The sequence below is a fragment of the Drosophila novamexicana genome, unplaced genomic scaffold (genome assembly GCF_003285875.2).
Source record: "Drosophila novamexicana strain 15010-1031.04,08,12 unplaced genomic scaffold, DnovRS2.1 tig00000820-arrow-pilon, whole genome shotgun sequence".
NCBI lineage: Eukaryota > Metazoa > Arthropoda > Insecta > Diptera > Drosophilidae > Drosophila > Drosophila novamexicana.
In genome coordinates, this window is record NW_020824828.1 from 317,349 (window position 1) to 341,669 (window position 24,321).

Below are 24,321 nucleotides of genomic sequence, written 5' to 3' on the forward strand. Positions count from 1 at the left end.
TTTTAAACGACTTGGGAACATCTTATGCTAAGTAGCGAAGAAGCTCAGGCTATCTGAAGGACTTCTTCTCAAATTTTGCGATTTTTTAAATTCCGTTCTATGTCCCTGTGTAAAAAAAATGAAAAACAATCAGGGCAATAAACTTAAGAGCTGGTTGTTATTGCATTTTTCCAATTAATTCACAAACAAAGTAATTAAATGAAGAAAAAAATACACATCAATGGGCTCATAAACAAACAACTGTTTATTACTTTTGAGTGTATATCGCCAATTGATGCTCCGCTGACTTTGGGTTCACACTCTCCGGAGAGCTATGCACTTCCAGGTCTATGCTTTAACTGCGTCACACCAAAAATAAATAAATAAAAGTTTCGAGTTGGGCAAACAAAATGCCAAAGGCAATTGCAATTGCCACAAGCCGCAAGCCAAAAGGCAACAGTTTCCATGGAAAATGAATTTTCCATTGGGGTTTGGCAAAATAAGCACGAAGCACGTGTTGTATGGACACCGACAACGGCGACAAGATATGACGACCAAGTGCTCCAATTTATTATAACTTTTAAAATAAAAGTTATTTATTTATTTTTTTTTCTTAAAGCAGCCTTTGCAGTTGGCTTTTTACCTCTCCCAGCTGGTCGCTCTCTGGCATTTGCCGACAGTTGCCATACCCTGTACACACAAAATGGGTCGAACGGACATACGGGGGCAGCAGGAGACAAAACTGGTTACGCTTATTGGCACAAATTTTGCCTAACTTAATAAGCTGCATAAATCCATGGCAGAGTAATGAGTTTTCCACGTTAGCTTCATGCTGCTGCAATTGATTCCACTTTTTGTTATCATAAACAAAACTGTAAGCCGGGTTAAAAAAAAAAAAACAGCTGAACCTTTACCTAAACAGAAGCATAAAAATATTTGTGCATCTTCTAAAAATGAATAATTTACTTATTTCAATAAATTAAATTGTGCACGTAAAACAATTTGTTAATAATTAAAAAGTGTTTATGAAAATTAAATGAAATATAACGAACCAAGATTCGAATCCTCCATTCACGTATGTGGAAAACCTGGTACACAAGCCGAGCCCAAACTGGTTCGAGCCGTAAACTGAACTGGTAAAAACTATTTTTGGGCTTGAACCATGAACCATGAACCAACAAAAACGATTTAAGAGACATGCTTAGCAAGTTTTCTCATTTTATGTTCCTGATCGGCACTTGTTAAAAATGCCAAATGCCAATTCTTGAAAATGCTTCAAAACGAATAATAATCAACAGAATAATCAAACAACTCATTTAAATAACGGATAATCAAAGAAATTAAAGAAGTAACATATGTATATATCCATGAACAGCCAAATGTAAGAGCTTCATTTAAGGGGTAGCTGCAGTTCGAGCAGGGTAGATTGTAGAACTCTTACTTGTTGTGCTCGGCCTGGCATAAAACTGGACCTGCATCTGGAGCTCTGATGCTGGAGCTGATGCTGGAGCTGGAGCTGGAGCTGGAGCTGTCGTGCTTGTCTGAAAATTATTTCTGTTTTTTGCTGGTGCTGCAGCTAATTCATGGAAATTTATGTTTAATGACAACAACAAAGGCAGCTAGCTACTAAAAAGAAAATAAACAACACGGGCAAATTGCGGGCAGTGGCGGTGGCTGCGCATTCTGGTTTCTCATTAAAAGCAAATTTGCCTTTGCCTGGGCGACAACAACCATAACTGACCCACACTTAACTGTGTTAATAAGCCCAAGTTGCTGTTGTTGTAGCTGCTGCTGTTGCATGTGGACTTTGCGTTGTCTGAGAATGCGGGCGTTGCGTAGGCGGCCTGTGCAACGTGCAACGTGCAACGGCAACGCGCAACGAGACCGAAAGTTGTGGCCGAGTTGGTGGCAATTGTCAGCTGGCTGGCAGCTTTATGACACCTGGCATGCAATTATGTATATGACAGGCGACTCTTGTAATGGAATTCTTGTGCGGTTTCATTATGCAATGCAAGGCTTGCAGATGCATATGCTTAGATGTACATACACACACACACTTACATACACATGCACATTGAATGGGGAACGGAAATGCCAGACAAATTCTGTGTACAGCATGCGCCGGGCTTTCTACAAACTACAGAGACTACTCTCCTGTCTGTCTGACGGATTGTCTGCCGTCTGCCAGACCGTCTCTATGTCTAACAGCTTCCGGCTGACGGCCGGCTGGCTGGCTGGCTGGCTAGCTACTGGCTGCTGTCTGCCCAAGATGCATAAATCATGTGCTAGGCAAATCAGCGGCCCACTGACAACAGCAACGGCAACAGCGTCCCAATCAAATCAAGAGCGCGACCACATTTGCCAGCCACACACGACACCGAAACGTTTTGTGCCACAAAATGCTGGCCATACGCTTTTTGGTAGCATCGATTTGGCCAACAACTAAGTCAGCCAGTCGGCGGCAATAGTAAGTATTTCAAGTCAATCCAGTTGCCGTCGCTGACAGCCTAACACAAAAACTTAATTAAAAGCCAGAGCCCAACTGTGTCCACAGTCACAGCACGGGCGCGAGTGAGACAGAGAGAAACGCAGACGCAGACAGAGTGAGTGAGAGAGTGAGAGAGAGAGGGAGAGAGGAAGAGAGAGAGCGACAGAGTGGCAGAGCTAGGGTGAGATATACAGCCGCGAATATATTCGTAGCGATTTGACTCAATTTCCCAATGAATTTTCCCTTGCCACAGCGTGGCACACATTCTGCTCTTATTATACCCTTGCAGAGGGTATTTTCGTTCTGTCACGCAATGTGTAACAGCTCTTGCTTTGTTCGGTAACTACCAACCGAGTTATGGCTGGCCGAAAAAACTTTGCACAGATTCAACTATTTGATGCGGCAAAATAAAATCAAAATATTGTCACGGAATTACCCGGCTTAAGATTGGATGAAATATTAAAAGAATGCTGTCTGTGAAATTGCTACAATTCGTCAATATATTTTGTCTTTCGTCATCACAGGGGCTCGATCCGTAGTCTTCGTATTCAGAGTGTGTGCCGAAACAAGCGGTTGTCTGGAGCAAATGTAAAAACTGACAGTTGCCGGCGTTGAACCGGCGACATTTCATCCGCTAGTCCAACGCTCAAATACCTAAGTTATACAGGCTCTTGACGCCACTCCTGCAAAACACAATTAAGTGACTGCACTTTCCTTCATTGGAGCTTCGAACTTTTCTTAGTGCTAACTTTCGAGGCTGAAAAAAGCAACAGCTTAAGTCAGGCAGGACAAACTTTACTCATGTATTGCCACATAGAGTATTGCATGTTTGTTAGACTCGCAATTTATTTTCTTTTATGTTCTATTTCTGTATCAAATTTGACTATGGCGAAAGTAATGCGGTCGCCTGTTCCTGGGTCAACGGTGCGTATGTGCAATGCGGACGGTCAACTAACAATTGGCAACAGGCAGCCGGCAACCGGCAAGTGGCAAGTGGCAATTGGCAACCGGCAACTGGCTGTTAGCCTATTATCAACTGTAGGTGGTATTCTGCAGTCCTAGTTGCAATCTGAGGCACTGATCAGAGCATGCAATGTGCCCCGCTTGAACTTTGCAGCACGTTAAGTGGAGCAACTGGCAGAAACTGTGTCTGCATCCATTGAGACTGAAGAGCGATGAATGCGAGTCTGTCATCAGAGTAGAGCTGTCTGCGACATTTAATTAGAAAAGAAACGCAAAAAATTTGCGAACTATTTGACAATGTGGCGGCTTTTTAATTGGCAACAGCCAGATGTTGCATAATGTGCCGGGGATTGCCCCAAAAGTGATGCACAAAACGCTGCAGCGACAACAACAACAACAACAACTACAAGAACTGGCTAAAAGCAGAAACATGTTGGCCATATATATTTCGTCGGTGTCTAGCCCCCTCCCGCCTCTCCGCACACACACACACACACACACATACATACACAGCCCCCATGCAGACAAGATTTTGTGGCAAGGCGGTGTCTTAATGGTGTCAACACCGCTGCAAACTTTGTGGCAAGACTGGAAGCAGCTATCGCATCGATAATTGTCCAAAATATATTGGCTTTCATTGGCATTGACAGCGATAATTGGCCAAATCGAAGCCAGAACCGTTTGTGCGGAAAGTTTGCGACTTGACTTTATTCGGTTGCAACTCCCAACTCTCTGTCTTTAGCTTGCCTGACGTTTTGACAGCGCGCGGGCAGCAGCAGCAACTAAATAATTTCGAGCATATATCATTTATCATTCGACCGTGGCCTAAAATTAATATGCATATCAGTCGCTAGCTGCTCTCCAAATACTCCGCTAGATATGCCGAAATGGGATTGAGCCACAGCCAGCGACCAGCTTTGTTGCCAGCCTTGTTGCTTGCCTAGATCTAAAAATTTATGAGCAATTGCCAAACAGTTGGCAGTCTACAAGGGAAATATATTATTATACGTGGCATCACAGTCATTATCATGATATTATGATATGAGCATCAGCATTTATATTTAAAATTAGATTCCAACGTTTTTATCTATGTTGAAAGGAAGGCGCGGGGGCGCAAGCGTTTCGCCTGGAAGATGAAATTAGGTATCAACTGGCAGATACAATTACGAAGTAAGTCAATTATTGCCCAAATAAATAGGGAACGCAACTACGCCTTATGAGTCCTTTTCGAAAAAATAAACGAAAATTTGATTTCCTACAAGATTCCAATATTGGGTATTATTTAAATAAATATAACTATCTAGCTGCGAGCCGAATCAGAATTTCCTTTTTCGTATTTATTTAGCATTAACTGAACCTTAAACCGTTTTAGTTGGACAAAAAAGTCGATTCATAAACTGAAGCAAAGCAAAGTTTATTAAATACGCGGCTTGGCTTTACTGAAATAAAATAAAAAAAAAACTAAATTGAATTGAGCAGTTAAAGAAATGTATTTCGAACCGAAGCCAGGGCTTCAATATGTGAATAACCGTGTTCGCGAGCCCGAACTTAAGGCGAGCCCTAAACCCCAAACTAATGCAAATTTGTGCAGGGTTGCAGCCCATTTGCAATCTATAATTGTTATTATAACGATGACTTTTCGAGGGTAATAGCTAAACCATCATCCAGCTAAGATTTATAGCTAAATCCATGAAAAAAAAAGTGTATAGAAGTATTCGACCATTCAGGCAAATAAACCTTCCTTGTAGATATGAATAATGTATATCAATATTGGCTGAGAACGTGTGCATATGGTTCTCATATTAAAGTTGGTTTCCAAGAAATGGCATTGATTTTATCAAGAACATTAGTAGTATCCACTTTCATGGAACGGCACTTGATTATCAGCCGTATTACCCACTGGATGTCAAATGGTGCTGGACATAATTAGACATCGAAGTGATGGTTGGCCACAGCTCGCAGTCTATTAGCCAAATTAATGATTTATAGATGTCGCGCCCCTAACACTATATGCTATCTACGACCCCTCTCAACAGCAGTTAAAGTAACAGTTATCGGGTTTTCGGTTCGTTTTTGATGGCAGGGGAGGCAAAACAATAAACCTGTCGGAGCCATTCCATAGCTGTTTAATATCATTGCCATATGCATGGATTACCAAACCCTAAAACCGCACAAAACAATGCACGATACAACAACAACAACAACAATAACAATTGGACTGTATCGTATGGAAGACATGTTGACTTTTTGGTGTGTACAACGGGACGTATGCGCGTTGTTGTACTATTTGCCATTTTGCATGCCTTCACATTAGATAAGTTAAGATTGGCGATTGTCGGTTACATTGTTGTCGCTGTTGCGGCTGTAATTATGCAAATTTGTTAACAACCTCTAAATACGGCAACAGCAACAGCAACAGCACCAGCAACATTTTCATTTTCAGTTTAATTTTGCAGTTTTTGTTTCTTTTTGTTTTGTTATTTTTTGCTTTTGTCTTGAATTTTTGGCTTGAATTTTTAATTAACATTGCGCATACGCCACATGCACCCCAACAAAAACGAACCGAATCTTGAGCCAAGCGGCGCCTATTTCGAGGTGTGTTGTTGCTGTGGTAAATGTATGCCAAATAAATGCAGCTAAAAATGAAATAATGAGAACACTTTTTTTATGCAAACATGGCTTAAACACTTTCACTAAGCCAGCGAGACTAAAAAAAGAAAAAAACAAAATGTAATGCAACTAGCAGGCTACACGAATTTCGTGTCGTAAAGCTCTCAACTCCCGGCCAGCCAACTGAGTGCTGGGCCAGCCAGTCCGAGTGGGTGGGCAGCGCGGGCTGCACCACAGCGAGTCGCTGTGGCATGCTCAAGTGGTGCAATGTGCACACGAGTGCGAGTGCGAGTGCGAGTGCTGAGCATCGAGATGCACATGAAATTGGATGTCTTTTTTTGTTGTTTGTTTGTTCGTACTTGGACAGGGAGATGGGGTAATGGGAGTGGGCATTGCAATGGACATGAGCCAGTTGTAGATGTTGCTCTGCTGCTGTCACATTTGCAATTAACTCACGAGGCGACGACATTGATTAACGAGGCGTTTTTAAGCGGCACTCAAACACGCGCTAATGTCGCGATAGACAACAATAACAACAATAACAATGGCAACAGCTGACGTTCGACAGGCGACAAACACACACACAATGGGCATGGCCAGAGTGCAATGTATCTACTTGTATCTCATAGATACAGATACAAATGCCAGCATCCAGCTGGATTCTGAAAACTGTTCAATTGTTGGCAATGTTTGCTAATTGAATTGAATGTGAGCACTTAGCTGCTTAGGATAAGTCGAAAAATTAGTTAACAATTGATGTGACCCATGCACGCACACACAGACACACACACACACACACACATAGCTCATATCGCACAATGCGCGCACTTTCGCTGTAAAATAAGTTTTATTAATTATTGTACAGTCTCTTGAATTCTTGTTTTGTTTTGTTTTATCGCTTTGTGCCTTGCGACATACATACATATGCTGAATAAAATGCGAAACAAAAAGAATAAGCGAAAGTATTAAGAAGCAGAATATTCACAAACGCCAACACGGAAAGCGTTAAGTACTTGTATTTGTATAGCCTGTAGCATAAGGGTATTATGGTTTTGTGCGTTAGTTTGTAACAGGCAGCAGCTGGCATCGCCAAGCCAGTAAGGCATATATATTCCAGATCCAAAGCCGAGAATTTTTAATCATGGCCATGCATGATAGCTAGAGATCCACAGATCAAATTAATTTCAGTTTATCGATAACACGCGATTAATATCGATTGGTTGTTTTGACCATAATCGAAGCTAAAGACTCAAATTGTGGCTTATTCAGACTAGTTCTGTGTATACCCAAATCGACAATATTGTAGTCTTCGTTGCGGGAATTTGAAGGGGGTATAGGGTATTACCTAGTCGGCCCGATGATTCTGACTTCTTTTATTTTTTGTTATCGTATACTATATATATATTTACATACATATGTAGTTGTTGCAATCCCCCGTGAGCTATTGGAGGTGAAGTCAAGTGCCTTATCCGAGGCGACGACCCCTGGATGTGCATCTGGATAGTCAAATATATATATCAAATATATATATATATATATATATATATATATATATATATATATATATATATATGTACACACACACATTTGCTGGCAACATATACTCGATTGAACGCTCGGACAAGTCGAGCCTTCACAGGACATTGGCTTGTTAAAAAGTCCCTACAAAGAACAGCAGAATGGGCAGGAAATAAGAGTCGCTGAAGCACTTCTTCTGTAATCGCCAGGATATAAGTTAGAGCTGGTTTGAATTCCTGTCAGCCTCTTAGCTAGTTTATCTTTTCGCCCTGGACAAAATGGTTGGGTCTCTTTGGACCTAGGCTACGTCGCGAATTGGAAATCGGGAGCATACGGGCCATGCAACAGCTTGTTAAAAAAATATATTCGGTTTCCTTTGGCTTTATTTTCATCGTTTATAATTCTGAAGTGGTTTGAGCTATAGACTGAGAAGAATACCCTGTAAATCGAGAGTCGGTTGGAAAGTCCAGCAATATCTATACAGACAACTTGTTCCCTCTTGGTGTTTACATTTTGTTGTTATTCTTGGCTTTTAAGGTTTTTAAGCATTGAACTTGAGCCGCCCATTCTCATTTTCATTTATTTTTGATTAAGCCGGCAAATGCCGGGTAATACCAGCTGGTATAATCGCTCCTCCTTTGGGCGAGGTTAGTGCCGTCAGCTGAGCATTTGTGTTCGTTTTCTGCTGCTTAACATTTTTTGAGTTCACTTTTAGACTTTATGTGCATGCCAGTGTATATGTGTGTATGTATTGTTGTATGTGGATGTACGTCTCTTATTGTTATTGTTATTTTTATTGTTATTACCATTGTTGTTGCTGACATTGTGGCAGCACAGAGCTTTTAATTAATTTGTGTCTGCTCTGTGCGGATGTTGATCTTCGTGCTGATACCCTTGCTGAAGGTATTATAACTTAGTATGGATGTATGCGACGTTTTAAATGAGATATATAGATAAACATAATGCTGATTCGAAATATCCATAAGATCCTACTTTTTATTGCAGATATGAATATATTATGTACCGAAAATTTATCTGCAAGGGTATTATTATAAATCTATGGCAGCTCAAAGAAAACTTTTCTTTTTACATGAATAGCTCAAATAAAGTGTATTCTGGTCGGTTCCGATATATATTTAAGAAACCCTTTTGTTTTTTTAATATATCGTAAACAAACTAGGTAATAACGTTATTCACTATTCCCCTCAAATATCTGCAAGCTTCTCAGCCATATAGAAGGGTATTTAGTCTTCGGCATGCCCAGGATAGCCGTGTTTTCGTGTTAAATATTTTCTTGTATTTGATTGACTGTGTTAATGCTATGTGTACGTATATATGTGGCATGTATTCCGTATATATATTACATAAATAATATCTCCAAAATTATTTTGCTACGCATCTGTAGAACAGGTACAATAACGTCCCGAAATATTAGTCATCAAAAGCTGCGCCACTAACAATAATATGGTTACAAAAAAAGGCAGATCTGCGGGCAATGGAAAGGGCGCGGGGTCATGCCGTGTGAGTGTAAGCGACATGTGAGCGAAGGCGTTGCCCACAAACCAGTTAGCTGATTCATTTGGCTTGCAGCTGTTTTGGCTATGACCAAATGGTCAACCGGCCCGCTAAATGGGCAAGAACCTGCCACAAATTACCGACTGCTTTGGCAAGTTCACGCCAACAAGCTGCAAGCAAAACGCTTCAAGTTGGCTTTTCTGCTTGAGGAACATCGACATGTTAAAAGAATTGACAAACTAACAATATGATAATGTCAATAATACAGTGAAACGCACACTCCTAACAGGCGGGCAGCCCGCTCAGGCGGATTTTCCCCTCCTGGGTTCTCTCTATGGAAAGGCATACAGAATATATATATATATATATATATATATATATATATATATATATATATATATATATATATATGAATATTATTAATATGTAAGGAACATTTATAAATATATTTATATATTTAAATAATATATATAATTGGTCGTTAATTTCATCATTAGCCTAAATCACAACTGGGACAATGCATTGTCCAATGCAAAGTTGCGATACGGTCAAGCTAGATGGAATGACTAAAACGATAAATAAATTATATAAAAAATACGCACATTTTAAGAGGATAACGCCGTTGCCCTGTTGACTTCGATTCAGGCCGAGATTATTGCGCATCAGCGACTGGTGCGAATGCTGATGATGAGTGACATCCAGTGCGGATTTGATTATATGAAAGGCCATCATGCAAATGCATTACACGAAAGCCTATTATTAATTATTATTAGCTGTTGATTATATGAACTATATATGTTCCGATCAATTGTAGCCTATATAGTTGTCTTTTAGCTCTGCATATGCGTGTGCGTGTGTATGTGTGTGTGTGTGTGTGTGCGTGCTAAGTAGTAGAAATAAGTAATATAGAGCGGGTCATCTGATTATCGGCGTTGCAAAATCTGAGATCAGACGCCCAAAAAATACGAAATAATATTGCTTTAATTATTTCTAGTTTGAAATTTGTTAACAAATCGACAATTTTTTATGTATTTTAAAAAATAAAAATAAAAAACAAAATGCGCTCTACTGATAATGCAAAGACGTCGACGTCGTCTGCTAAGTTTGCAGCTGAAATTAATTATTGTCGATTTATTTTTGAATGCTCATGAGCATTAACATATACGAGTGTGTGCATGTGTATTTATGTTGCCAGCGACAACGACAACGACAACGCAGTGTAAACGCCTCCCCCGGAGTGAAAAGCAACAACAAAATTGATGGCCTTTGGCTGCGGCTGGGGTCAACGGGGTCGCCAGGTCGATTTTGGTGTGCATTGGTCATGGCGCAACAAGCATTGCAACAATGACAACAACAATAAAACACACACACACACGCACATAAACACACAGGTACAAACAAACACACAGCTACACGGACTCACAGTTATTCTTCAAGTTTTTCTTCTTTTTTGTTTTGCACTACGCTCGCATTCCCGAATAATTCACTTGCACTTGCACTTTAGTCATTGCACTCCCAATTCAACTTGTACAAAAAAATTAAAATAAAAAAACACAGTGCATGTGTGTGTGTGTGAGTGTGAGTGTGAGTGTGAGTGTGCACTCTATTATTTGTGGAGATAAAAACGGAACAGCAACTGGTGCGCTTCAAACGATAGCGCGGCGTGGCAAACATGCGGCAAGCACGACAAGATCGATTCTACTGAATCCGCTGTGCGCCGATGAATGGGAATGGAGCCCCCAAAATGAGCCGCCAACAACAACCACAACAACGACAACCGCAACAACAACAACAATAAGAGCGACTTATAAAAAACAGCAACGCGAAACTAAAACGACGACGACTACGCGATGTCCAACGACGCGCGAGCCAGTGGAGCATGTGCCACAAAAATTATCACGCTGGCTGCCTGCACATGCAGTGTGTATGTGTGTGTGTGTGTGCTGGTGTGTGTTTGGTGTCTGTGAGGGGGTGGCTGGGCATTTAAGTAGCATAGCATAAAAAACAGCCTGTTGCGCTCTTCAAACGCCACTATTGATTGCGGGTTAAGCCCAGCACTAAAAAGAAGCAAACACAAACAACGTATTAATTGCAGAATTTGACGACGTATTGTCTGGCAAATGGTTACAGAAAGTGCAGCTAGCCATGCCAAGCCGAATATTAAATACTCTATGCCTTATAATAAATCAGTCTAATGACAGTAACTTTTAAATGAGGGATGTGGTCAATATATCTTGGAAAACAGAAACGAATTGCATATAAGAACTTTATATTCGAAAGAGCATTCCAATTGGCGGCTATGCAAAGTAACAAGACGTTAGATTTGAACACTGATCAACAAGTCGACTTGTGTGTGGATACTTAACAGGACTAAATATACTTAATGGGATCGGAGATGGTCGCCTTCATGAGTCAAACATTTCGTGACAAAATCCTAATATAACCCGCAAGGGTATATAAAACATGTATTTTCCTATGCAGATCAAGTGGTTCTATATGTTTTTCACATAGTGTATTTAGGTACGTAAACACAAGCTGCTAGAAGCCAACGTCAATTGCAACTTTCATGCTCAATCCAAGTAACTTTGTCTTATTTTAAAACCAAATGCAACTAATTGCACATTTTAGCTAAGTTGCGCACCTAAAAGCAGCCACAAAATCATAAGAGTTTTTCCGCCCAAAAGTGTGCTACAGCTGCTAGAGAAGGCTAAGGCAAGCTATGTGTTCGTTAAGTGTGGAACAGCACCTTTAGCCAGCGCACACACCATAAGCAGCTTGCCTTAAGGACTGCTGCAGATGGCGCTAGCAAATACTAAAGTGTACAGCGCATACAACAGATGACGGAATATAGCCAGTTCGCAGTTTGGCCGTTTTTCCAATGTAGCGGCTTTTTGATTTAAATAAAAAACCGACAGTGCAATACTCTGTCCACAGCGTTAAGACAGTTTAAAACAACCAAAGCAATTTCGAAGAAACAGAAGTGACTTTTAACCTAAAAGTTTTAAGTTAGGACTTAAGAAAATATGAGCTTTTACATTTTGTGGTTGGGGAAGTGGGTGTAGCCAAGTTTTGAACCGAGCCGATTCGAACTTGGAATTCCAATTAGTTTAAGGATCAAACGAACCCTGGCCAAAGAAAAGGCCTGAGCGCAGTTGGTGGATTCGAAACGTGAACCAGCCCAAAAAGAATCTATATTTTCTTCAGGGATACGCAGTTTAAAGATAATTGGAATTGTGAAGTAACATCATTGACAGTGTGCGCACTCACCTGAGAGACCCGTGTCATTGATGCTGGAGGTGGATGTGGAGAAGCCGGGCAATTTGCGCCAGCCCTTGCGATTCCAGAAGCTGCGCGCCTTCGACTCGGTGGGCACACTGGGTCCGGGATCTTCGGCGGCGCGTATGCGAGCACAGCTTAGAATGCGGCGGCCGCAGGAGGCACGTGCCAAAATACTGGAATTCGAAGCGCCCCCAACTGCGGCAATCTGCGCTTCATCATAGCCGCCGGCGGTGGCACGCTGAAAGGAGCGACAGCTTTGAGTTGCGTAAGCAGCGGATGCGGTTGGCGTTTGGCGGGCGCACTTGATGTGATGCGTTTTGCTCAGCCGCAGGCTGCCAATGTAGCTGGCGCCGCTGCTGCCGCTGAAGCCGCTGTCCAGATCGCAGTTGGTGCTGCTGGTGATGGCGGTGTGCGGATGCGCATGCGAATGCGGATGCGGATGCGAATGCGTGCCTTTCAGCGTCGCCAGCAGCTGATCAATGCCGGCCACATCGCTGCTATCACAGATATTGTCCGCCGAAGTGGAGGTCAGCCTGGCCAGCACTGCCGGCTGTCCACTGGTCGCCGTTACGCACACGGTCGGACTGGGCTTGGGGGACGTGCCGCTGCCGCCAGCAGCAGAAACAACAGCAGTAACAGCAGGTGGACTGCATTTGGGCGGACTTTCTGGCATGAGCATGGCCTCAACGCTGAGATTCAGCTCCCCGAGTATCTTGTGATGGCGATGCTGCACGCGACGCAGCTCCTCCTCGACGAGCGTCTGACTGAGCGAGCCCGCCGAATGCGAACCGACGCTGCAGCCCAACTGCTGTGGCTGTGACCGTGGCTGTGGCTGCGCCAGCGTCTTACCTGTGGCCGCTGAGGATTGCAGGGCCGCCGCATTGATCTCCTCGTAGAAGTTCTCGCTTTGGCTGCTCGCCGTGGTCAGCTTGTGGTAACGCGTCTGGTACGATTGCAGCGTGGCTGGCGAGACCAGCTGCTTGTTCTTCTTGCCCTTGGAGAGCAGCGCGCGTATGGAGTTGGGCGGTGGCGGGCCAGCCTGGGCCTGAGCCTGTGACTGCGCCGCTGTACAGCAGCTGGCATTGGCGCCCGCAGAGCCGCCAGCTGCTCCGCCGCCCTCCGGCTTGGGCACATTTGAGTGGCGCATTGCGGCGCCCGGCTCGTAATAGGCATACGAGTAATCGTGCTGCTGATGATGCATATGATTCAGACTGCTCGCCGGCTGCAGTGCATTCCATTTGACCGCAGCCGTTTCGCTGCCATCGCGGCCCAGCGTCTTGCTCTGGCGTCCAATCACCTGATTGAGCTGATGATGCGGCGTCAGGTCCGGCTGCTCGTTACAGATTTCGATCGCATCGGGATCGGGATCCGGATAGCGCGGCAACAGCTGGCGACGCCCGTTGCCATTCACGGCCATGCCGCTGGCCACGCCCACGCAGCTGCCCAGGCTGCTGCTAACAATGGCCGCGACGGCAATCGGCGAGCTGCCAGCGGATTTGTGCAGCGGACTAGTCGCAGCCGGCGGCGGGTAGTCCGGCGGCGGAGGGAATTGCAGGCAGCCAGCGTTCTGTTTAGGCGCAGCCATACCCACGCCGGCGCCAACGCCAACGCCCATGGCCAGGCCCAAGCCTTTGCGCAGGCCATGAATGCCCTCCAGCTGTTGCTGTTGCTGCTGCTGTTGCTGCTGTTGCTGTTGCTGCTGCTGCAACTTCTGCTGCTGCTTGAGCCGCTGCAGCTGCGTCTGTTGCTGCGTGTAATAATTTTGGTTGGCAGGCTGATGCGAATGCTGATGCGGATGCGGATGCTGATGCGAGTGCTTCAGCTTTGAGTGCGTGTGCGTGTGCGAGTGCGAGTGCACGTGCAGCTTGGCCAGATGATGGGGATGACCGTGATGGTTGCTCGCGTTGCCGCCGCCGCCGCTGCTGCTGTTGTTGATGCTGCTGTTGTTGCCCAGGCCGCCGCCGCCGCCGTTGTTGCTGTTGTCGTTGTTGTTGTTGTTGCTGATGCTGCCGCTGCTGTTGTTGGTGCTGCTGCTGTTGCTGTGGTTGTTGCGTCTGCTGCCCAGTCCCAGGCTCTCCATGGCACATGTTGCCGCTTGCTGCTGCTCCCTGCTCGAACGGCGCTGTAATGAGTCGAGTTTAGCGACAATTAACTAAATATTTTAGTAGCTAAGTGGTAAAATAGCAGCTGCACGAATGCCAAAACCACTTCCTGAAACTCTAACTGCCAGTGGCCAACAGCGCCCAGCCGCTGGCACGCTCCACTGGCTGGGGCCAAAGCGCGAAGCATTCAAATGCAAGAGCTTGGAAGCGGCCACTCGCATTCCATTTAGCGCCCAGCCGCCAGCAGCAGCCATCAGCAGCCGGCGGCAGCCTGCGAGCACACATGCCGTCCCAAGTCCCTATGAATTTGCCCCAACACGTACCCACACCTCCCTCCCGCCCAAAGCGAGATTAATTGCTGCTAATTAAGTGGGTCTTTGGTTGGCAGCCACGAATCCCCAGACAGTGCCCGCTACTGGGCTTTAGTTTTTCTAATAGCAGCTTTTTATATTCGCCGTAGCATAAATTGAAAACAACAGGGCTGGCAAAAAAAATCCATAAAAATGTTGCACAGCAATGCGATGCTCTATACAAAAATGCCGAATACATGCTTGGCTGGCTGATACTCTGTAGAAAGAATTGAATTTACCTCAGTTTCTTAATCCCTTCGTATCGTATAAGGAAACGCATATAAGCTATGTATATGCAGCAGGTAGAATTGATTCTCAGTAGAGCACTCCAACTTGAGTTGATTTTAGAAATGAAAAAATAATAACAATAACAACACATTCCTCAAAGTATATAGGCTCAAGCATGATCCATATATGAAAAGAGAAGAACTACGAGAGAAAAGGAAGAGGAGGGAATCGTTATATTTTATTCTTAATACAATTAAAAATCTTTAATCAAATACACATAAAATGAAATATAACAAGTAACAGTTCTAGTCGGGAGCTCCCGACTAGGCGATACACTGAACCCTCTTCATACATCAAGTGCATATATATAATCTATTTTAGAAGCTTTATGCCAAGTTTGGTGACTCTAGCTCTTATTATTTACCAAAATTGCCCAAAAAAGAGGATATGGATATTGATTTTTATCGATTGCTGGGAAACGGAGTAAGTTATCGATTATTGGAAACAAACGGATCTGCGCAGGCACTAGGAGCACCTATATCTAAAATTTCAAGTCTCTAGCTCTTATAGGCTCTGAGATCCTTGCGTTCTTATACGGACGGACGGACATGGCTAGATCGACTCGGCTATTGATGCTGATCAAAAATATATACTTTATGTGGTCGGAGATGCTTCCTTCTGCCTATTACATACATTTGGATTTTGCACAAATACAATATACCCTTATACCCATTTTAATGGGTTCAGGGTATAAAAAGAAAAGCGTCTTAAGCGTTTACCTAAGTCCATGAAAATCGCATAGAAGGAGGATATTTGACACACAGACATAGACCACACACAGATAAAGCTACATAAACAGACCAGGCAGACCAAGATATATGATACTAAATCGGTCTGAAGATGCCATCTATTGCTTACCATACACATTTGCAAGACTTTACGAAATATGTAATGCGAAGCAACATTTCCTTTTGAAATAGTTTCCATGTAGAAGCCTTTACTATAGATCACGCTCATGTTCTGTACCCAAGGCTGTTGCAGAATTTATAGTGAGAGTCGCAGATTATAAACACATTTTTATATGGGATATATTGGAATAAGTAATAGTCGAAGCTGACAGGGGCTTACATCTGCTGTTTCGCTCAAGAGAAACAACTCCAAGCTGGCAACAGGCCAAAAGAGAACTAAAAAAATAATAATTTGCCAACGTTTTTGTATACATAATAATTTTACCTATTTTAGTACAGGTACAAGCGATACCCAGCTAAATGATAATGTCAGTGGTTTGGCAAGATTCTGGCCAAGATAAAGGACAGCGCAGACCGCAGGGGCAGCCGATCAGACAGCAGACGGAATATTGTGTAGAACATAATCAACTTGACGATGATAATGCCACCAAGTTATGACTGCATGGCACAGGTTGAAGTGCAGGCCGAGAGGGAGACAGAATTCAATGGTAATTTGAGTAGCTGCCCCTGATCTCTGGGTCTGTCTCTCTCACTATATTTGTCCTTGTCTCTAGATACGTCCGTCTGTCTTTCTGTCTGGCTGGCTGTCTGTCTGTCTGTCTGTTGCAGTAACCTGAGACGTCTCTGAGAACTCGAATGTTTTGGCCACTGAGACGTTGGAGCACTGCGCTCTGGTTGGCACAGCAGGTCGCCAAATTAGCGTTTAAATTTAGCTACTCGTTCATTGAATCGAAGCACAGCGGGAGTTCAGCTTGAATCAAAGCAACTCCGCTATGAATCGAAATTAAAGCCCTGAGCCGATAATCTTAACTCCTGGCCACAGCCTGCGGCTGCCTGCCACCAATTGCATGCACTTAAAGCTGCCACTGATGATGCCATTGCAACATCAGAGACCCCAAAAGCATTGTCAACAACAATCGCTTTCCTACAAAGCACAAAAAGAAAAAAAAGGAAAAGAAAGGAAGCTACGTACGAAAAAGCCAAACAGGAGCTGCAAGCTGTGTGCAAACCATGCTAGAGCTGGTAGATTTGGCAGCAAAAAGCACTCAAGCAGCCAGGGCAATGTTTATGCAGCTAAAATGTGCGTGTGTGCGCGTGTGTGGGCGTGTGTGTGCGTGCTCGTTAGTTTGCCACACTTTGTTTTTGTCTCTTCCGTTTTACCAGTTGCCTCTAACCGACGACCCCAACAGCATATATGATTTTTTATCTACACCCTGTATAAAGTTGAAGTAAAGTGCATAGCCGATCTCTTTTTAGCACATGTATTCATGATAAGAACCAGTTGATGCATGTCTTTCGTTCTCCTAACATTTGCGTATTCCTAAAGCAGATTATATTATTGTGATAATAGCTTTCTACTGTTAATTATATAAATCTAATTTCCGAGGTTCCAATTAGAGATGAACATGGGAGAGAAAGTTCGATCGCGTCCCGCCATTTTTTATCCCATCCCATTCCCATTCCCATCCCCATCCCAACGTTTTTTAAATCTATACAGTCCATCCAAATCCTGCCCAAAATTCCGTACAGCGGAACTTGCAGTAATTTCGGCAATTCTGCATATCTTAAAATCCATATCCATTCCGCCAAAACCCCAGCTCTTTTGAGACCCGCGGAATTGCAAGCCCATCTCCAATTCCAATATTTAGTTTTCGCTTTATATTTGTGTCTAGCTTGAAGCGCTTTAATATGTTAAGGCCCCTTAAAGCAAAGCTCCAAACTTTTCAACAAACTTCATTTTCATGCAGCAGAAGTAAAGTGCAGAGGATTACAGGGTATCTTCACGTCGACTGGCGCACACTTGATTTTTCATGGAGTGAAATTGCAAAAGAAAGTGAAGTGAAAAACATACACGATGGGAAAATCATCAACAGCTTCCTGGTCCTGGTGTCAGTGTGTGTGAGTGTGTGTGTGTGTGAGTGTGTGTGTGTGTGAGTGTGTGTGTGTGTGAGTGTGTGTGTGTGTGTGAGTGTGTAGTAGGAAGGGGGTGGTGGGGTAGTGTGGTTCGCTTGGGTTTCTAGAGACTGGCCAATTAGCCTGCGGTTGTAGCTCAAGACTTTCGCCGATTTCTGCTAATTAGAAACACCCGCAAAATATGTTGAACGCATATGCAAATAATGTAACTGCTTGAAGAGTCCGTCCTGGCAGCTGCGGATGCGGATATGTGTTAAAGTTGCCAGCGAGCAAAATGTGGTATTGTTTACTTTAAAGCGCAGACAACAAATGCCAAAGGGCTGTGCGGCACAGACAGACACGCTGGCAGACAGGGGGCGTGTTCTATAAGAACATGAATGAGCATAAAGTCGCGAATGGCTGAAGAGTTGGCGTGTTTTTAGTGTTTTTTTTTTTTTTTTGCAGAAGAAGAAGGGCTAACAATTCTGCATATATACGCTATATATATAAATAAGTTCGAGTAGATGCGTGCAGAGCAAAAAAAAAATAAGGAGAAAAAAAAGGGAGGAAAAAAAACGAGAAAACGCATTGCAATAATTATTCACAAAACGCGAGGCAGCAGCAGCAACAGCATGTTCTTCTATCATATTTACAATTTGTGTGTCGCCAATGCACTCAGGCCAACCCCAGGCCACGTCTGCCCCACACCGAAGCGGCCAGCTCTCCTGCCCGCCTCTGCGCAACTAAAGTTGCAACGCGGCAACATGCAAATGGAGCTGAAGCTGTGGCAAGGCAACAAGGCAACAAGGCGGCAAGGCGGCGAGGCGGCAAGCCTGATAGCATCAGGCGAGCGCGAACAAGTAATTAGAAAATATATTTAAGATGTTGCCTGCCTGCCGCGACTCCAACTCTATAGTCTGCGCCCCCAGCGGCTGATCGTCATCATCATCAGCAGCGTCATGGTCATCATCGTGATATTTATGCACATGCATTCTGAGGATGCGCCGCATACCAAATGCAGCTGCAACTGCAACGAAAGCGTCGGCAATGCCAAAGGCAACCCTCGGGCCTGTGCGCTTTATGTTTTCAATTGAAATATATGTGCACTTTACACACTGGCAATCATTTTGTGACTCTTTTAACATTTGAATTTTCATTTATAACCCAGGCGCACGCATATAACACATACCCTGCCGCAGCGCACTTCAAAGGGTATATGCTCAATTAGAGCTAAGCAATGCATATGAAGAACCTTTGGTTTCCATTTCGTACTCCATGTCCCAAGACCGAAAGCCTAAAAGCTCAATGCTAGGATTTGAATTTATTAAAAATAGATAACACTCTATAATAGTCATTTAAAGTAAGTTTAAATATTTTTTCAGAGCTGTAAATCTGAGCCAACCGGTTTCTATTTACCTTGGACGGAACCTTGAATCGGTTTGGTTGGAAAAGGATTAGCTGAACACAAGCCATGAAATTGTTGTTTGTAACATAAATCTATTAATATTTTCATGTGATAATCAAACATGGTAAGTAAACTAATTTATTATTGACTAATTGACGAAACAGAAGATGAACCAAGGTTTTGAGTTAGGTCTTGATTCATAAATGTGAAAGAGCCGGCACATTTAAAGGCATTGCAGAGGATACTTAACCATAAAGCATACATATTCTTTATCAGCATCAACAGTCGAGTCAATATTCTATGGGAACTAATCATTCATCTTCAAAGCTATCATTATGAAACTTTGCATATATACGTTTATTTGTTATCAGGCGATAAATATGTCGAAATTAGCCTGATCGGACTTCAATATTATATAACTGTCATAGTGATCAGTCAAATACATAGCTTGTATGAAAACTGTTTTTGTTTTTCAATATAACATATCTTGTGCAAACTTGGTAGTGAGGAGCTACTCTCTGCTCCATAAATACATATGATCATATCATGTAGTTCTTAAGAATCATTTAATAACAATTAACGCCCTTTCCTGTAGCGCAATACATGTACAATTGGTACAATTGGTAAGGTCTGTAACTATTGACGAGATCTTAATAAGCCGTCTTAGAACCGGACAACTCATGTTACCGCCTAAGGAAAAAGGTTAGCCCACACACTGTCATAGATTCTATAGACTCCTAGTAAGACTACCAGAAAAGTGTCTCTGTAAGTCAGCTTCAGTTTCGGCCAAAAGCCTGGAACAGTCTCTTTAAGTCGATAAGCGGACTGCACGAGTGAGCTCTAAAGGATAAATCTGTCGTCATTAAATTTGCTATTCGAAGGGGTATTTAATGTTCGGCGTGGCTTTTTTGTGATCAATTGCATTTCTGCAAAGCGTCAGAGTCAGCTGAGAAATGCAATGCGGGTGATCTGCTTGCCGATAGAATTGCTCGTTAATTTACAAATTAAATGAAACGCGCAATTGTCATGCTATATACATTTGTATCTTGAGGGGCAACACAGCGAGAACGAGGACTCAGTGGCTAATTAGAGCTGGCAAATTGCCGACAGCAACAGCAGCAACAGCGGCAGGAGTAGCAAAATCTTCATGCATCACAGTTTTATAGTTGGCTATTGCAGATGCCACCCCGGTTGTCAGTCGCTTTCGCTTATTGTTGGGTGCATTGACTTACACTACACTGGCGTCGGTGCATCTTGCTATCAAGCCGTTTATTTCTGTCATCATGTCCCTGCGGCTACGCGACGTATGCGTGATGCATTGTCAACAAGTGCGCCAATGACAGCCCCGCTCCTCTGCCACAGACAACAAAGAGCCAGCAGCAGCAGCAGCGAGACAAGCAGGGTGCTTCTAGTTTGCAAAGCATTCCGTTCTGTGCGAGTGATGTGGCAACATAAAAAGCCACTAGCTGGTTGCATATTTGGTTGACTTAATGCTTAGATTCTTTGGCTCAGATAGATGCGAATGGTGTGCTCTATCTTGGGCAGTTGCTTTGTGTTCCCTTACAAAATGCTGCAGTAGCAGCAACAACAGTGCCATGTGTCTCTTTTTAGCACTCACCCACGCCCACTTTAGGCTCTCATCGAGCCACTCAGCTGAAATATCAGCTCTCCCTAAGCTCTAATGTATACGTCGGTGTGTGTACAGACATAAGTAAGTTGTTTTTTTTATGTATATCCTGTACCCATTACAAATAGGCGAAATGGGTTTTGTCTAGTTGAGCTAGCCAGACCGACATGATGAACGACCCTATCTAGCATTTGGGTTGACATTTATTTTTGTTAATATAAATCATTTAATGATTTCAAGAATAAAGCTAATCAAACGCATTTGCCATTTTTTTTTTTTAATTATAAATATATTCTGATAGTTACAGCAGAAAAGCATATCATATGCATTTTTACTAGTTTTTTTTTTTTTTATTAGTCTGAAAGCAAAAATTCTTATAAAAGTGACCCAAGGAAGATGTTGTAATAGATAACCAGCTACAAGGTATCTGCCAGTCGTAACTAGCCGACAACAGAAATAATTTTTTTCTATTGCATACTTATGCTTATGAAAGGCATTGCAATTTCCCCCTCAAAGCAACAGAGAATGCTACAGTTAGGGGAGAAAGGAAGACACACAGGGGCAGAGTGAAAGAGAAATGAAGTGAAATGAGGGGGAGTGGTATCTATAGATACATATATGTGTATGGATATGATGACTCTATGCACATGCTAAAGTGTCGTTTTCATTTAGTCAGCTTCTAAATAAGTTGCTTTCACTTTTCCGAGTTGGCTTTGGATTTTGCCCCTTGGCATCAATTCAATATTGGCTCGAAGCTTTAGTTTGGCTATTCTTGAAGCTTTGAAACTCTGGAAAAATTCAAACGCAATTCTCTAGCAGATTTTTTGTGCACTTGTATGTGCCTGGGTAAGTTGCGAACGCCAGCGCTGACTACTAAATACTGCTACTGCTCCGCCTGGCAGATAAACAGGCCATGTCCTCGGTGGCTGATGTTGTGCTGCAGTTTCTGCGCCGCACAAAGAGTGGCTTCATGGAGCTGTTCGGGCAGCGTCGTCTGACGGGCACGGAGCAGGAGCCCGAAGAGTTCGTGCCCGAGCTGTTGGATATGCGTCAGCTGGAATTGCGTGAGCAAGCACAGGAAATGGAAATGGATCTATATTCCATCTCGTCCAGCGATGATGACGAGGTGGAATACTATATCTATAATCAAGACGAAAACATCAACACCACTCGCGAGATAGATCTTACCGCCAAAAAGTTGGTACGCCCGCCCGTTGGCTACCACTGCAAATAGCCAATTCGAAGGGAATGGGGTCTCTGATTGGGCGATCTGATCTGTTGCATAATTTAATTCGTTTTTAATGTTGCCCATCAATTTATTAATATAAAGCAAACGTATTTTTGTTTGATCAGCAACTTTCACTTGTTTGTTTCTGTCTTGCCGATTGCGGCTGCTTGCTTGGGTCTATTTTTAGACTGGTTGAATTGGTTGAAATGGTTGAACAGGCTCTGCAGCTTGGCAGCTCTTGACGGCAACTTGGCATTAGTTGAACAACTGGCTCGTTGGTCTAGGGGTATGATTTCCGCTTAGGGTGCGGGAGGTCCCGGGTTCAAATCCCGGACGAGCCCAAGTCTGGTATCTTCTTTTATTTATTTTATTTATTTTCTTTGTATCGTTTTATGTAAATTGAACATTTTTGGCGTTGTATGGATTTATATTCAATGAAAATCTAGTCAGTGGAAGTGATGATTATTTTATCATCTAAAAAGTTAATTGAATTTTAAAAATGTTTTGCGCTGTCATACGAATCCATTAATACATAAATAAATTTAAAAAAAATAAATATCGCCCGCAGCTTTAAAGCTAGTCACCAAATGATTTGTTTTTTTTTTTTTTGTGCTGATAAAAGCCGGCATTGTCCAATGTGCAGGTAGATTTGACGTGCAGAACGAGTGCTTGGCAGAGGGGTAATACAAAGAAGTTGGTTAAAGGAGGTTAAAGAAGGGGAGAGCATTCGTGATGAGTCCATACTGAATAATGCGTTTGCATATGGAGACGGGTTAAAGTACTTGCCACAGGACACGAGCGCGAGGGTTGCGCAAATTGTTGTGGGTCTTCTGGCATTTGACCGTTTAACACTTGGCAACAAATTATGCAAAATATGAGAACTGAGAGTTCGCCAGGCACTTGACGGGGGGAGTTGCTGGCATGTTTCGTAATTATTTAAAAAGCAAACTACACACATATACTTGTGCATAGGTACACATATAATTGTGTGTGCTTTCTATTGTTTTTAGCATCCTTGATGCAGCAGCAACAGCAACAACAGCAACAACAATGGCTGGAACCCAGCAGGCAGTCAGCGCTGATGCCGCTTCCTTGACAACTTTGAAGACTGTGGGCTGGGGCTGGGGCTGGGGCTGGGGCTGGGGCTGGTGCTGGCACAGGGACTTGGGCTGCGACTTGGACTCGGGCATGGGTCACCTGCAACATCGTCAACAACATCATTGCCATCTGCTTTATTTTGTGCACTTGTGCGCCTTCACTTTGTGCATAATTTCTTAAGCATCAGCAGCGGCGGTCGGCGCCTCAACTTGGGGCATGCGGGAGCAATGCACTGAGATTTTACCATGGCATAGTTGACTGCTGGCGAGGGGCGGGCTGTACGTCTTGTGGCTTTGCCAGTATTTGTTGATTACGTTTGAATATTTGCAGCCGCAATCGAATGATCATTTGATAGCATTCAGTTGCAGGATGTTGCATAGACAAATCGAGCAAAACGCGCCGGGCCCATTGCCATTGCGTGGGCCGCCCTCAGATGTACGGCCAGGCCAGGCCGTATGTTGCCTTTGTGTATCTGAATCTGAATCGACTCTGGTTTTAGCTGCTTTCCTTCAACATTCACCCTCTCTGTGCACCCATTCGCTACTCGTTTTCCGTTTCTCGTTTTTCGTTGGATGCTTGTCTATCTGCTTGCTTCTGTGTTCCATTAAGAGTAGCTCTTGGGCATGAATGTCATCATCAGGACAAGTGTTGCAGCGCGCACACATGGGACAACAAAAACACAAACATCAGCAGCAGCAGCAGCAGCAGCATTTGCTGGGGTGAAAGTAAAAATTACACTTGCAACAGCAGCTGCAGCAGGGCAACGAAATTTTTTGCAAACGTCAAAGGCGAAAACGTTGACGTTTATGATCCTGGAGCTGAAAATTGTTCTGGCGCTGCTGCTGCTACTGCTGCTGATGCTGCTCCAGCTCCTGTTTCTGCTCCTGCTGTTTCTGCTTTTGCTGTTCCCGCTGCTGGGGTTGTACCAGCGTACGAGTTCGTTAAACCTTCAAGCATCGAAGCTTTCATTTCTTGACAAAACCCTCAACATGAACAAACTACAGCATGCCAGTGGGGCGCGAATCTCAGAGCTGCAGTGGCAACAGCAACTCCAGAGCGTCAGGTCGACC

At 43.4% G+C, this 24,321-nt stretch overlaps 2 protein-coding genes and 1 non-coding gene across 4 annotated transcripts; 2 read left to right on the forward strand and 1 right to left on the reverse strand.

The window, feature by feature from the left end:
* Positions 1–1,416: 1,416 nt before the first annotated feature.
* LOC115764239 (uncharacterized protein DDB_G0271670-like) lies at positions 1,417–13,967 on the reverse strand. Its single transcript, XM_030707156.1, has 3 exons — positions 12,843–13,967; positions 12,341–12,590; positions 1,417–1,520 (listed from the first exon to the last, which is right to left on the reverse strand). The coding sequence occupies exons 1-3, from the start codon at positions 13,965–13,967 to the stop codon at positions 1,417–1,419; spliced, it is 1,479 nt and encodes a 492-aa protein (XP_030563016.1).
* A 7,690-nt stretch (positions 13,968–21,657) lies between these two features.
* On the forward strand, positions 21,658–22,265 carry LOC115764387. 2 transcript variants are annotated; one of them, XM_030707355.1, is made up of 2 exons: positions 21,658–21,771; positions 21,836–22,265. In XM_030707355.1, exon 2 carries the CDS (start codon positions 21,839–21,841, stop codon positions 22,157–22,159), a length of 321 nt encoding a protein of 106 aa, XP_030563215.1. In that variant the 5' UTR covers positions 21,658–21,771; positions 21,836–21,838; the 3' UTR covers positions 22,160–22,265. The 2 variants fall into 2 exon arrangements, with proteins under 2 accessions (XP_030563215.1, XP_030563214.1); XM_030707354.1 differs by having other exon boundaries at positions 21,661–21,771; positions 21,828–22,265.
* A 157-nt stretch (positions 22,266–22,422) lies between these two features.
* Positions 22,423–22,494, forward strand: Trnap-agg. Its single transcript has one exon. It is a non-coding gene; the product is annotated as a tRNA-Pro (tRNA).
* Positions 22,495–24,321: the final 1,827 nt, after the last annotated feature.